General features: G+C 33.8%; 1 protein-coding gene across 1 annotated transcript in view; it reads right to left on the reverse strand.

Annotated features, from left to right (window-relative positions):
- The window catches only part of LOC150103512 (uncharacterized), a 109,145-nt gene that overhangs the window by 23,112 nt on the left and 69,400 nt on the right, over positions 1–16,633 (reverse strand). The window contains exons 4-5 of the mRNA XM_090398253.1: positions 12,438–12,552; positions 5,103–5,393 (exon numbers count right to left, since the gene is read on the reverse strand). Coding sequence (XP_090254379.1) covers positions 5,103–5,393; positions 12,438–12,552 — 406 coding nt within the window. The remainder of the gene's footprint in view (positions 1–5,102; positions 5,394–12,437; positions 12,553–16,633) is intronic.

The following is a 16,633-nucleotide window of genomic DNA, read 5'->3' on the forward strand; positions in this document are numbered from 1 at the left end:
AAGAATGCTAAACACTGTGTGAAACTAGCTAAACAAAAGTCATGGGAGGACTTTGGCAAGAATATAGAAAATAAATATCAAGAAGGTGGCAAAATATTCTGGAGGTTGTTGAAGAAGCTTAGGAATGGAGGAAAAAGTACTGTAAAAGGAATTAGAGATGATAAAGGTGACATGAAAACAAGAGAAAAAGATATTCTTGAAGTATGGAGTAATTACTTCAAAAAATTGCTAAATGAAACAAGCAGTGATAGCACAGTGGTAAAGAGCAGTCAACAGGCATACAGTCAGGAATACATATCCATACTTGAAGTAGAAAAAGCCATCAAAGACTTGAAATCTGGAAAGGCAGCAGGAGTAGATGATATTCGACCAGAAATGCTGAAGTATGGTGGTATAAGAGTCTTACAGTGGCTGCACTGCATAGTTCAGAAAGCTTGGACAGAGGGACGAATTCCTGATGATTGGAGTAGAGCTCTTATAGTACCCATATATAAAAAGGGAAATAAAACTGAATGTGAGAATTACAGAGGTATTTCCCTACTGAGTGTTCCCGGCAAGATCTATGCAAGTATACTTGAGAAACGGTTGAGAAGAATTGTGGAAGAAAAGCTTGGTGAAGAACAAGCTGGATTCAGGCCGAATAGAGGCTGTCAGGATCAGATCTTCACTTTACGACAAATAGTCGAGAAAGCATGGGAATATAACAAAGATCTGTATTTAAGTTTTGTCGATTTGGAAAAGGCATATGACAAGGTGCCAAGAGAGAAGCTATTCAATACACTGCAGTTATATGGTGTCAATGGGGCATTATATCAAGCAATACTTAGTCTTTATTTGAGTTGTAAGTCAGCAGTTAGAATTGAAGGAAGTACAGGAAGATGGTTTAATGTTAAATCTGGTGTGAGACAAGGATGTGCATTATCCCCTATGTTATTCATTATCTATATGGATCACATTATGAAGGAAAGTGGTATTAAACATGATATCAAAATTGGAGATGTTAATGTCAGCTCTTTGCTTTATGCGGATGATACTTCTAAATAAATCCGCTACAAGTCTGCAAGATTCTCTGACTAAATTGAATAACTGTTGTAATAGATATGGTATGAAGGTCAGCAATAAAAAGACAATGAAAATAGGCAGAATCATTGAAAATGTCAACTGTGTTGTGAATGGAGAACCTGTGGAACAAGTAAAACATTTCAGCTATTTAGGCAAGATTTTTACCGAAGATGGTAAATTAAATATAGAAATAGACAACAGAATCAGCAAAGCTGGTATGGTGGGAAGTCAATTGAATAAATTCATATGGAATAAGAGAGAAATTAGTCGGAACACTAAATTAGCTGTATACAAGACTGTGTTCAAACCAGTTTTAACTTATGGATCTCAGAGCTGGGTCAGAAGTTAAACATTTGACCAAAGACTAGAGACCGCAGATATGAGAGTCCTGAGAAAAATTAGGGTTATGAAGAGATGGCATCAATGGCAATATCATATTAAAAACGATTATATTAGGAAAGAACTTGGCATTGTCAGCATCCAGGAATGCGTTAGCAGAGCTAATCTCAGGTGTTATGGTCACTTAAACAGAATGGGCAAAGAAAGATTAGCAAAACAAGTGTCCTCTACCAGTTTGGCAGCAAAACAAGCCAGAGGAAGACCAAGATATACGTGGATTGATAAGGTACAAAGTGCCTTAGACGATAGAAATATAAGATCTGATAATGTTGGAGTCTTGACAAGTAACAGACTGATTTGAAAGAAAATTGTAAATAGGAAGTTAGTAATGATGTAAATTTTTTCATGTAGTACTATCATATCCTGTACACCCCTTGAGGGTACATGGCAGGAATTTCATGATGATGATGATGAAACACAGTAAAGAGTTTACTGTATTTTAATGATTTCTCTATCATTTGCTATAATATAAACACTGCAACTATTGTTGATCTGTTTTAACTAAATTCTTGTTGCTCATAAGATAATTTACTCAAATTATTTATTGTATTTTCAATTATTTTTGAGCATAACTTTAATTTGTGCAAAGGATATTTACTGTTCTGTACTTTTGAAGTACAGAAAAACAAATGTCCTGTGTCTATCTTTGAAAACTTGTATTGTAAGAATCTAAAAAGTCATTTTGTATTGGTCTTTTTTTTTTTTTTTTTTTTTTTTTTTTATAAATTACTATATTTAGAATATCACACACTTTCTGTGCTAATTGCTTCCCTTCATATTTTAATAGCTCATTCTCTATTTTATGAATTCCAGTAGATTTGCAATTTTTTGATTCATTACAGATTTTTCAATATTTTTCTTTCCTGTTATTTCCAAAGTTATGTTGTCCTCTTCATAAACATGATTATCTTCAGTTATTCTTTTCTGTGTATAAATTTTGAAAATAATCTTTCTGTTTATCTAATCCAATATTTGTTAGTTTTATTTAGTTCTTTCTTTGGAGTTTGTACTATTCTCCAGATTCTTCTTTTTTGAATACCATAGAAATCGTGTTCTAATTCTATCATCATCAAATTCCTGCCATGTATCCTCAAGGAAGTGTAAAGGATATGATTGTACTACATGAAAAATTTACATCATTATTAACTTCCTATCTGCAATTTAATTCCAAATAAGTCTGTTCTAATTCTAAAAGGATCTAATTTTCACTTTCAGACTAACAGTTTAGAAATCATAGAAATATAACAAGTATCTGAATTTAAGTTTTGTAGATCTGGAAAAGGCATATGACAAGGTGCTTAGTGTAAATGGGACATATTTGTCCCATTTACACTAAGCAATACAGTCCATATTTGAGTTGTAAATGAGCAAGAATTGAAGGAGGTAGAGGAATATAGCTTGATGTTAAATCAGATGTGAGATGGGTGCACATTATCCCCCACTGTTATTCATTCTTTATATGGATCATATTATAAAGGATAGTGGCTTCATGCCATATATCAAGATTGGAGATATTCAACTTTGATTGTTACTTTATATAAAATTGTGCCTGAAGAGTTAAAATGTTTTATGTGTTCTATAGGCACAATTTTTAGGGAAGATAACAAATTAAATATGGATACAGACAACAAAATTAGCAAAGCTGGGATGGTTGAGAATCAACTGAATGAATTTGTTTGGAATATTAGAGAAATCTGTCAAAACACTAAACTGACTGTATACAAAACAGTGTTCAAACCAATGTTATCTTATTGATCTAAGAATTGGGTTAAAAATCAAATATATGATCCAAGACTGAAAAGTACAGAAATGAGAGTTCTGAGAAAAATTAGGGGCTTGTACAGATAGCATCCATTGCAGAATCATTAAAAATGAAGGAGATATCAAAAAGGAACTTGACATTGTTAGCATTCAGGAACATGCGAGCAGAGTTAAGCTTCAGTGATATTTTTACCTAAAGAAAATGGGGAGGAAAAGTAAGCAAAACAGGTGTTTAATTGATAAATGTCAGCAAAGAACCCACAGGAAGACCAAGATGTAGATGGATGATGCAGTTAAATGTGCCTTAGAAGACGGAACTATAAGATCTGGCAATATTGGAGTCCTGACAGATAAGACTAATTTGAATTTAAATTGTTGATAGGACATTAGTGATAATGCAAACTTAATCATGTAGTACTGCCATAATATCCTGTAAACTTCTTGGGAGTACATATCAGGGATTTGATGATGATTATAATGTAATCAATTACAGAATTTTGCCTTCAAATATTCTCTTATGTTGTATTTTATGATTAAAGAATATATTATTTCTTCATTAAATCACTGCCAATTCTTGCATTTAAATTTCCAATCGTTATTACATATTCTTTTTTTTTAATTTATTTATTTTGTGTAATATAATTTGTAGGTCTTCATAAAAATCTTCTATTTGTAACTTTGATGTTTCCCTTCTTCTGAACCACTTTTATATATAACACTAATAATATTTAATATTTTCCTTCCTTTCCTTAGTTTTAAATGTATTCTGCTTGAATAATTATATTCTTGTACCTGTTCTCTTATATACTTACATATCATTATTGCAACTATAGTTGCAATACTATCATTACTCGAGTTGCTCTTTCATGTTTCTTCCCACCACCCCATACTCTACTATATATTAATATAATATCTCATCTTCCTTTTACCCTCTTTTATCTTGCGGTGTCGAGGGTTTATTAATCATCGGACCTCAAACCGTTCACAGGATAAGGTGGTCAGCCATACGCCCCGGTGTATCCTATGTCCGTAGTGTTGAGTTCTCAAGGCTGGTTTGCCTGCTTTGCAGGATGAAAAACCCCAGGATAAACTGGGGGGGGGGGGGGGGGGGGAACCTACTATCCACGCCCAAGACTGGCTAACTTGGCTATGGATGAGGAAGATCCTTCAGCTCCTCACATCTCCGACGGGAATCGAACCTAGGACACTCCTTCCCCAGGCATATGGTTGCGAAGCGCACAGCCACCGGGCTAACTCCATAGCTCAAATACTACTCAACACATTTTATGCAGTTTCGCATGAGCAATTTCAATATCTATGTTGATTGCCCTCTGAAACTATTAGTCATTATGGAAATGTTCCTTCAGAAGGTGTTAAACAGTAATTCTATCAATACTGGACAATAAAATGCACATCTTACTCTCAATTAAGATGTGCATCAGTTTAAAAAAAAAAAAAAAAACATTTTTCTAGAAGGACAAATGGTTTTAAAGTTAGTCATCATTATATTCAAATTTATATGAAATAGCACTATAAAAAAACACTTTATCTGAGTACTTAAATACCAATATAATGAGAGAACACAAATATCCACCAATCAAGAACAATAATTTGCAAACATGTAAAAATGGAAAAGGTGTAACATACTATTAAGATGATGTAGTTGATTCTCATATTAGCAAACTCACAGACTACTTCATTACAGCTGACAGTTTGTTTTAATGAATTTTATAACAGTATTGTGCCTATGGGACTTTTGCTATAGTGGAAGTTGAGTGAACTACTATTATTATTTATTTATTTTAAAAATCACATGTTATTTATTCAAGTGGTAGGAAATAATCTGCTTGGCATGCATGCAAATTGCATACAGAACTCACTTTGTGAGATGTTATATTGCTGTTGCTGCATCATAGAAGAACGAGAATAATTTAATGACTGATGCTGTTGCTGTGGATTTTGTTGTGGCTGGTGTGGAGGCTGTGCTGACGACTGTTGCTGCTGTTGTGATTGCTGTGGTTGGCTTGGTTGCTGAGTCGGAGACTGCTGAACTTGAGACTGTTGCTGCTGTTGTGGAGACTGACCTACTGAAATACCTGAGCTATAACTTGGATGTGGTGAGCCACTCATGGGAAGTGAGGTGTTGTTAACTGTTGAAGGCATTGAGTTACCTAAAACAAAAATGGCACATAAGATTAATACCTGAGAAATAAGCAAAGTCTCATAAGAGATAAAATATTTTCGGAGTTTAACTTTTTTTTTTTTCTACAAAAGCAGTTTCAAGGGAGAAAAAACTTAAAGCAATAACTGAATAGGTACTAAGACACTATGGTGAAGAAGCCTAAATTTATTTTAAAAATTGAACAGTGTACAGAAATGAAACATGCAACCAGAAGAAACTCTTCAGAAAGTTTTAATAGTGTACTGTTTATACTTTAATTACTTTGTTCTTAGACAATAATGTCATCCACTGGTTCTCTTTTCTTTTTTTGCCTGTTATTATAAAATATCACTTCTTATCGCTAAAATAAATTTGACACAAAACATATATTCCATGTCTAAAATATTGTTAGTATCATTTACACCATTACAAATTTCATAATGGTGTGCATGATTTCAGGATACTAGTAGAATAAAAAAAAAAAAAAAAAAAAAAAAAAAAAAAAAAAAAAAAAAAAAACATTCAGAACAGTTGGATAGCAGAAAGTTGAGATTTGGCAGTCTTCGGATAGCCACGCCAAGCATCTTTATGCTGGAACATGTTCATAATGACTAGTCCATGTCAGAACAGAAATCCTGCAGGTAATTGCCATTATTATAAGCTTTGTCCTTTTCTCCAAATTTTTCCAAACAATTCTATGTGTGTGGTATTCATTTTCTACTTTGAATAAAAGTCAGCTTTCCTGTTTCTTCATATCCGATGTTGTCTCCAATGATTTGAAAACTCATCTACTTCTTCCTTAGTTTTCCTTAGAAATTGTAGTGTAAAATTTCACATGATAAGTTAATTTAGTTAACTTGTCAAGCTCAATTTTACAAGGGTGTCATACCAAACAATCTGTACGGGAAGAGAAGAGAAGATGACTAGGAGCGTGTGGCTGGAAGTTTGGTAATACGTACCTCTTGACCCTGATGGCTTATTGTCAAAATTTCATCAACGGTGAGTTTCCCTGAAATTTTCCGGGTAGTTTCCAAGACACGTCCACTGATGTATCCCACCGTATGGCAGACTGCACTCTCCCGCAAAGTCAAGAACGACTATTCGGGGTCCTATGGATAAACGTCAAAGATAAAATCAGAGCTTCTCCATATGCCTACTAGTGTAATCAACTGGCAGCCACCAGCCAAGGAAGAAAGAAGGAAGAATGTTGTTTGCTACTCAGGCCAACACAACCGCGACGGTATACAGAGTACAGAAATGTCCAAGTTAAAGAAAGAAATATCCAGATCAAGGCAAAGATTCGAAATGTCCCAATGGAAACTTTGTTCGTGATAAAGGACTGTTTATAAAGAGAAAAACTGTGAGTAAGTACATCATATCGATGTTTCCTGGATTGTAGATATGTAAAAATTGTATATAGATGTTAAGCAAGTGTCTTAACATCTATATACAATTATATTAATGTGTCATTCTACTCAGTATTTTTATAAAATACTGAGTAGAATGTCAGAGTGGCGTAAATGTATGTTATATTTGTACAAGGTAAATTTCTGAAGTTAGCGATGCTGGGAGAATCAGTTATTCCCCACTAATTGTCTAGTGTGTATTGTATAATATTAAGTAGTGTGTTAGGGTTGCGTGAACGCAAAATGTGCATGTTTTAATTGTGTAATATATTTTCTGAAGTTAGCTATGCTGGGAAAAACAGTTCGTGATATAGTTATTCTCCACTATTCGTCTAGTTTGTAATCTCAATATTTTTAGTTAGAATAAAATGCTTTGTTTGAACAACAATTTGATCTGATCATTGCCAATGTACTAAAAAAATTACGGACCTGTGTGTGTTAATTAGATATTGCCTTGACTTGCTATATGGTTAAGAAAATTTTGACTAGATTTTACCTTTATTCTATTTCTTTAACTTCTTACTCTCTATTACTCTTCCTGACTAGCGCAGTCGTAAATCAAATAAATTTGTCAGGTCGAAGAGTGCAAGAAATTGAATATACTACAATTGTATAGCTGACGATAGCTAGAATTAGAGTCTGCTTTACGTGAGATAAAAACAAAGGACAAGGGCAGAAAAGGGGGGGGGGGAACAAAACTTTAAGATAGAGAAGCTTAGTGAACTAAAATATCATAAACAAAGTTTATCTTTAAACTGGCATAGTCAATGGAAAGATAACATAAGGAAATATAAGAACAAATTTACGAGTTTACAAAATAGCACAGTTTTATTAATAAATAACAAAACTTTTACAGTAAATTATTCTATGGGACAATACACACAAATAAATATAACTATTCAATTTCTCAACTCCTTCTTTGGTGACTCCATAATTTCCTTTATGAGTTCTCTACTAGAATCTTCTGTGGGACCATAGGCACAAGCAAATTTCATTGTCAGTTTTTCATTCTGATATTCTACATCACTCTACTTGAAAAAACTTCCTGCCATCTCTGTCTGAATGGTAATGTCGAATTCCATACCTAATCCTCTTTGCTAAGATGATTAACGGCCTGAATATAAACATCTTACAGTTATGATTGTCAACATGACACGAGTCTAATTCATTTGCAAGTTACATTCTTTTCCAGTGATATTCTAGTATCTACCTGCAATTCTGCACAGGTTGAGTTTGTCCCAGTAACTGAATGTTCAGTTTCACCCCGATTCACAGTAAAAAATAGCAAATGTGTTATATTTTCAATATTGATTTGATAGAAACTTAATGAGGTGGCACATGGGAGAACCAATGCAATCCACTTTTGAGCATAAGTGCTTGGAGCTGTATAGCATGATGAATATCTACTTCGTCAATATTAGATGCATTCCAAGAATGCACTTTGTCACATTCAATCTCTTCTTCTTCTGTAGCTTGTCCCACTTAGGTCGGGTCACTGTTTTTTGTGAGTCTCCTCCACATCCTCCAATCTTGGGCTGTAACCACATCCAAGTTCTTCACCCTCAAGTCATCCTCAACCAGCTTCCTCCATCTCTTCTTTGATCCCCACACTTCCTCTCTCTCATCACATGACCAAAACTATCTCAACCTTGCCTCCTGTATCTTCGCTCCTAAGTTCATAACTTTCACCATTCCCCTCACATAGTCATTCCTCAGACGATCCCTTCTAGTCACACTGACCGCCCACCTATGCATTCTCATCTCCACTACCTCCATCCTGCTGATGTTATTTTTCCTCAGGGCCACAGTTTCCATAGCATACGTCATAGCTGGACTCACTACTGTCCTATAGATTTTGCCTTATAGATTGATCAGCACCCGCTTATTGCATAGCACTCCAGCCATCTCTCTCTCCAATTCCTCCATCCCACTTCCTTCTTAGCCTCTCTATACTCTTCCACTGTTGAACCTAATGATCTAAAGTCCCTAACCTTCCTGATGACATTTCTTTCCAGCTCCAGATCTGTCTCCTGGCTGCCATCCACTTTGCTACACATATACTCTGTCTTACTTCTGCTCAGTCTCATACCTATATTCCAATACTTTTCTCCATCTTTCCAGTTTAGCTGCTGCTGCTTCTCTTGATTCTGCACACAGCAAGATGTCATCAGCATACAACATTGTCCAAGACGCATCTTCTCTCAGCTCCTCTACCACCACAATAATAAACAGGAACGGACTTAATGCTGACCTTGATGCAAGCCAACTGTCATTTGAAAACTTTCTGTCTGTCCTAGGCAGGTCTGAACTCTTGTCTTCACATTTCTGTACATCTCCTGCACCAACCTGACATTCTCTAGTACCTTCTCCCTCAGACTTCTTGCCTTGACACTCTATCATACACTTTCTCCAGATCCTTAAACACCAGATGTAGCTCCCATTGTTTCTCTCAAAACTTCTCATCATTTGCCGTAACTCAAAAATAGCATCTGATCGATCAGGCATGAAACCAAATTGTTCTTTTGCAATCTCCACCTTCTTTCTAGGATTTTCATTGTGTGGGACATCAACTTTATTCCTCTGTAATTCTTACAGTCTTGTGCATTCCCTTTACCCTTTTAAATGGGGACAAGAGTACTTTCCCTCCACTCCACAGGTATATTTTCCTGTTAGCAAACTTTTATGAACATCTAATATTTGAACAGTTTCTTTGGCACATCTAATATTTGAAAAACACATGGATATATAGTGATGTAAAAACACCAAATAAAATTACCAACATCGAGATTATCGATTAGTGACAGAATTAAAATATCTAATATGCACTCGATTCAAATTCTTTTATTTTTTCGCTCATGAAAATCAAAACCCACAAGAGGGCTGCACAAAATCGCACTGCAGGCCGCATGTGGCCCATGGGCAGTGCTTTGGACAGCCCTGTTCTTGATGTCTGGAGTGATTACTTTGAAAGATCGAAAAATAAAACAAGCACAATGGTAGAAAATGGTAGATCAGCAGGAATATATATCAATATTTGAAATAGAAAAGACATGAAAAAACGCAATTCCTGACATGTATCCTCAGGAAGTGCACAGGATATTATGACAGTGATACGAGTAAATGAAAAAGTTAAATCATTACTGACTTCCTATCAATGATTTCCCTCCAAATTAATCTATTATCTGTCAAGAATGAAACATTATCAGATCTTATATTTTTGTCTTCTAGGGCACTTCTAACTGTATCAATCCATCAAGATTTGTTTCAATATAGGAATACAATGAGTTGGCATAATAATAACTAAAAGGAAGGAAAACTCATGTTAAAACTTATTAACTGAAGAATTTTTGCCTAAGTGTCATAGGCATCATCAGTACAGAATGGCAATAAAACAATAACAGACAATACTAAAAGGTGTCACTTTGGTTACTAACACAAATAAAATGGTGAATAATTTTCAACTTAGTTAGGAAGATTAGCAGATTTAAAAAGTATTACCTCTCATCAAGGGAATAGATATATCTGTTTAACTTAGAACAATGGAGTGATGTTTCACATGTTTTTTTATAGAGATGGATGTTCTATGAGGAAATGACTTATATGAAGGACTCTTGTCATTGAACTCTATGTTTAGAACAGACAGCATGCTCAACAAGTCAGACTGTTCAGTTTCATGATAACTGGAAGATTAGCTTTTATTCATCTGGAAGAGCACAAATCTTATGTTAAATATCATGAGCCTGAATAGCCTGGCTTAGCATGCTATCTGCACTAAACACAGAGTTGTAAAGAGAACTAAATACTCAGTATATGAGTGACATGCTGTGTCCCCTCCCCAGTATCGCTTTGGTTAGTTCCTAACTGCAGCTGTAATGTTGATTTTTCTCTGGTATTCCAATTTCTTCCTCCAAAACATTAAACCTGTCCTCCAATGCATCTGGTAGTAGTTATATGTTTATTAAGGTATAAATATGAATCTGAATAGTTTGTAGCACTATTACTTTAGATTTGTTATTCCCAGACTTTTTATTATGACAGAACCCCTAAAATATTTTTTTCATATACAAAGAATCCTCAATTTTTATGTAAACATATATATGTTCATTTACAACATATGAATCCTTTTTCAACAAAAATTTAAAATCCAAAATAAAAAATATTTATAATGAAAACCAAATTAAAGATTATCTTCAATATGATGAATCAGCCTGTCTCACCTCCCACAATTGTTAAATATATTTGGCCTAATTGTTCATAAACACTTGCAGATTTTCACTGACAGTCAATAAATGATTTCCTTACTTAAATCTTAATATTTGTCGGCCATGAAAAAGCTTGCTTTTTTTTTTTTTGCCATACAAACAATACACAATGGAGGACGACAGTTTTGTCCTCCAGTTCATGGCCAAAATAAATAATCATAATAATAAAAAAAAAAAACTTGGTTTATTGTAAAGACTGTGCTTTTCAGTCGTGGTCACCTCTCTCCTTACCTAACTTGTACTTGTCTCTGATAACTGTACATCTTAATCTTCACCATTATCTGCTTCACTGACATACAAAAACTTTTCAAACATTTCACGACTTCTCCATGGATCACTAATAAATGACTATTTTACCACAGAAAAATAGTTTTCATATAAGCACAATTTCTTCACTTTAGTTCACAAATAATGCCAAGAACAGAATGGTAGCAGTTTGTTTTTTCAATGTTAAAATACAAGTGGTTCATCCATGCTCTCAGTCAAAAAATGTGTGATATGCATGTCATGTGATACTTGTAGGCATGGCTGTCATGCTGTGCCCATAAATCAGTGTTGGAATAACCAAAACTTCTTTTTCAAAAAATAGCTGACAGATTTTTTTTTTTTTTTTTAAATGAAATTTGTTTGTGCTTAACACAATATAAAAATATTTTGTTGCAATTTTTGTTCCTATATAATTCTTGTAGAACTCCTGAAGAGAGTTCCCAGAACTCAGTTTGGAAATCACAGTTTTAGATAAACTTAAGTCTCATAGTGGAAGGCTGATGATTATTATATAATAATTATGTTTGTCAGTGCTGAGTTTTGTATTAAATATCTGAGAAATGGAGTAGTGAACTGAACTAGTCTGAAAACATGAAAGAATGATACTTCTTATATCAACCTATATGCACATTTATTCATAATGAACATTATGAATAAATTCAAGAGTCCAAAGATGTGAATTGTAACAGAGATGAGAATTAGTATTTTATTTGAATATGATAAATTTAGTTTAATCCTTTATCCAAGTGTAAGCAAACAAAGTTTGCACCTGAAAATATCTTCAGGACTGAGGTAAGGTGGTACAACATAGGTGGTGCAATAAAAATTGTTGTACCACCTTATCTCAGTCCTGAAGATATTTTCAGGTGCAAACTTTGTTTGCTTACACTTAGATAAAGGATTAAACTAAATTTATTATAGTCTAACCAAGTGCAAAATAAACTTCCATTATCTCAATATGGTTTACAATATTTAGACTTACTTAGAAATCTGACGTGTGTGTACATGCACACAACATGTGAAAATCTTTCTAGCATAACACTAACTTCATACTAAAGTGTTTAACTCAGGGGATAAAAATAAATGTAAAATTGATTTTTTTATAAGCAATATAGCTACCTTGATTCATATTACTGGGTGGTGCTTGATTTTGATGGTTCTGGGACATTGAAGAAGCATCAAGCGGTTGCCCTTGTTGAGCTGAAGGAGCCAAGTGGCTCTGTGATGGAGGTGGCTAAAGGAAGAGTTAAAACCGTTATTTCTACACTGAAAAAGAAATAATAATAAAATTTTTAATGTGAGCAAAATCTAGGTTTCATATTTATTTTATGATTTGAAAATATCCTCAGAAATAAAGTTACTATAACTGAAACTGTGAATTAATGTCCAGAAATTACACACAATCTTTCAAGAGAGGTAAAAAATTTCTAAAATTCACTTTCACAAAAACAGTTGTATGCAATTGCTCAAATATCTAATTTGACTTACATGTAGTTCAAGTCTACATGTAAGTGTAGACTGGAACTACATGTTCAAGTAAAAGAATGACAAAAATTCATTTCTATAAAAGCCACTGTAAGCAAGCATTTTTGAAATATACAATTTGACTCAAAATGATTAAGAAAACAAGTTATATGCTTCTATCATCTGGCTATTATTCAAACTCTGATGCCCACATTCCATCACATTCTGTCAAAGGCAAGATATCATCTGTAAATTATAACAAAAATTATATTCTTGTTTTAATCCTTTACCCAAGTGTGAGCAAACAAAGTTTATATGTAAAATATCTTAATGATCAAGTGACTTACAAATTTACCAGTTTATCATATATCTCTGTTGGCTGTTTATCAATTTCATTCTCATCTTCTTTGAACCAAGATGGCTATATCTGAGCATGGAGTCAACATGTGGTGTTATGAAAGCTTTTATGGGGAAAAATAACCTTATTACAACAAGTTAGTTCTCTCCAACAGTGCACTTATGCAATGTGATAATCATGTTAATAATATAGCACCTAAAAATCTGCTTTACCTCCCCTACTATAAGTGGTTAATAAAGCTTCTAGCTTCATTAACCACTTATAGTATTTTGCAGTACTTGTAGAATTTTAAATACTAACATCTAACAGTATAAAATATCACTACTACATATCAACATTTCGAGATGTGTAATAAAGCTTGGTGTGATGAACAAAGAATTTTTTTTTATAACTCCCACCTACAAAAGGTTGTAAACCGACCATGAACAGGTAAATAAATTTGTTTAAATTATATTTATATATATTTTTTTGAATTTTTTTATATAATCTGAAATCCATTCTTAGAGACCAAATACAAACTTTCAAATCACTACAAGACTTCAATAAGTTAGGGCAGTAGTCTTACACCAGGTGATGAAATTCATCTCCTACTTCAAGACATTCACAAACATCCAAGCCCAACAGTGAGAGTTTAACCCACAGTCTGTTAGTTAGAGAACTAATATACTTATTAGCCATTCAGTCAACCAAGGCTAGCAATTTATTGACTTATTATTCTTACCAGCTTAAAAGCACAGCTTCTTGTATATAAGCTATACCTATTTTTTAAAATAATTAACTATAGTATTTAATGTATCTAACTTTTAAATGGATAAATATCAATGAAATAAAAGAAGTACGATGCTCTACATACACCAATGATGTTTTATTAGTTTTGACATATCTTCTCTCTTCATTAACATCTATATAAACAAAACTCTCTCCGTACTAAGAAAAAAGTAAAAAATTTCCTTGAGATATGTCTCAGGCAGAAAATTTTTAGTTTCTTAAAGCAGGCATAATGCAGAGCTCTGCACTATTGAGCTTCTAGAAAGTTTCATTATGGAAGACAGTAAAGCTAAAATGTTTAATTCCATCTTTCTCAAATTATGGGAATATATGTCAATCTTACTTATTAATTAGTTAGCTTATTAATTAATAACTTTAATGAAACGTGCACACTAGATATATTAAAGTAAATTTCGTGGCTTACACATGTAACAAAAACTGTACAGAATTTATTCAAAAACTCCAACATATTTCATCTGACATTACGTGGACATCATCAGGGAGATAAACCGTTAACTACATTAAAAAGATTAATCAAATAATGAGTCACAAATCATGCATATATTAGCTCGTCTCGGTCACAGCTGAATAATATATATTACGCTATTAGAGTTCAAAGGAACAATTGTAGCAAGTTGCATAGATTATATTAAAAAACATTTCTTCCCCCTTGGCACACGTGAAATGCTAAGAAATCGTCTGAATACGAAATGATCAAGCTATATGCCAATATCCAAGTTTTGGGAAGTAATCACCATTAATTGGTCATATTACTATTTTAAATTAATAATTATTTTAATTTGTTTTAATCTATTCAACTCACTACAATTTTCCCATTGAACTCTAATAGTGTAATATCATCTACTTCAGCTGCGATTGAGACAGGAGCTAATATACAAACGTTTTATGACTCATTATTTGATTCATCTTTTGAATGTGGTTCATCAACGATATCCATGTAATGTTGGATGAAATATGTTGGAGTTTTTTAATAAATTCTATATAATTTGTTATATTATAGATTTATATGCATAAGGGTCAAAGCTGTATAACTGATAGGAGACCTCTGCATAGCCTTGAAAGGAATGCGGAGAACCAACCAGGGCTTCTGACCTAATGTCCAATCCTCACCTACTCGTGGTGCAACCTGTTGGGTATCTACTTGGATACTGAACGAACGACGATGGGCTTTGGGATATAGCCAACAAAATTGTATTCTTATTGGCTTAAACCAATATACAAAACGATGGTACAACAACAAAATTTCATGCCGGCTGGGGCATCGCCAGGTTAAACAAGGTCCCCATTGTTTTTGCCAGGGAACCATGGCAAACAGCAAAAAGTCAGCTACTGGAACAAATCCTAAAACACACCCCAACTCAACATCACCAGAATTAAAGATCGGTACTATCAACATAAGAATGAATGAATGGCAAATAAATGGAGCTAGCTGATGAATAACATAAGTACCAGATCGACATAATGGGGTGACTGAAACAAAAAAAGACAAAAACTGGTGAGATCTTTCTAAGCAATAAATAAAAAATGTTATATTCAGGAAATGACAATCAAGGGAAAAGGAGTAGCCATAGTATTCAACACAAAATATGAGGCTAATCTTCTTGAATGGCAGGCAGTCTCAGGTAGAGTGATGTCGGCAAATATCAGAATGGAGAATTGGACAATGAGACTTATTTGTGCCTATGGTCCCACAGAAGATTCTACTAGAGTAGAAGTGGAGGAATTATTTGATGCTTTAGAGAAAGCAACTGACACAATGAAAGAGGAAAAGTTGGTCCTTGTTGGGATCTAAATAGCAGAGTAGGAAATGATTGTCAGACATATAAAAATATTTTGGGAATATTTGGAGTAAAGAGCAAAGCTAATAATAATGGCAAATACCTGTTGGATTTCTGCTCAGGACATGGACTGGTTATTATTAACACCATGTTCCAACATAAAAATGTGCACAAATTCACATGGAGTGAAGAGGCAAGGAATAACAAAAGGTCTCATTGACTATGTTATTGTTGATAGTGATGTTTTCTCTATGGTGCAGGACACCAGAGTGTACAGAGGATTTGAAATTGGAAGTGATCATTATTTAGTCTTCAGCATGATAAAACTGAATTTCATATTGAAAAGAATAACATGTAAGAAAGTTTTAAAGCGAATAAAAGTGGAGCAGCTCTCAGATGTGAACTGTAGACTAAAATACACAAAGATTATTGAATCTAAAATGAAAGAGTTTGAGAACAGGAACCACACCTTGGAGATTTAGTGGCAAGCCTTGAAGAAAACCCTGATTGATTCAGCCAGAGAGGCAAGTGGTGAGGTTGTTTGCAAGGATAGAAAAATCAGAACTCCATGGTGGACACAGGAAGTTAAAGAGGCAGTGAAGAAAAAGAAGAAAGCATATCAAAAGTTCCTGGTAAATAAGTCAGCTTGTGCTCTTAGAGAATATAGAGACAAATGTAAGAAAGCAAAACACTGTATAAAACTAGCTAAACAAAAGTCATTGCAGGACTTTGGCAAGAACATAGACAATAAATATCAAGAAGATGGAAAGATATTTTGGAGGTTGTTGAAGAAGTTTGGAAATGGAGGAAAGAGTGCTGTAAAAGGAGTTCGAGATGATAAAGGTGATGAAAACAGGAGAAAAAGATATCCTGGAAGTATGGATTAATTACTTCGAAAAATTGCTAAATGAAACAAGCAGTGATAG

The sequence above is a fragment of the Typopeltis vanoorti genome, chromosome 9, assembly GCF_054136105.1.
Source record: "Typopeltis vanoorti isolate ZY-2024b chromosome 9, IOZ_Tvanoo_1.0, whole genome shotgun sequence".
Lineage (NCBI taxonomy): Eukaryota > Metazoa > Arthropoda > Arachnida > Uropygi > Thelyphonidae > Typopeltis > Typopeltis vanoorti.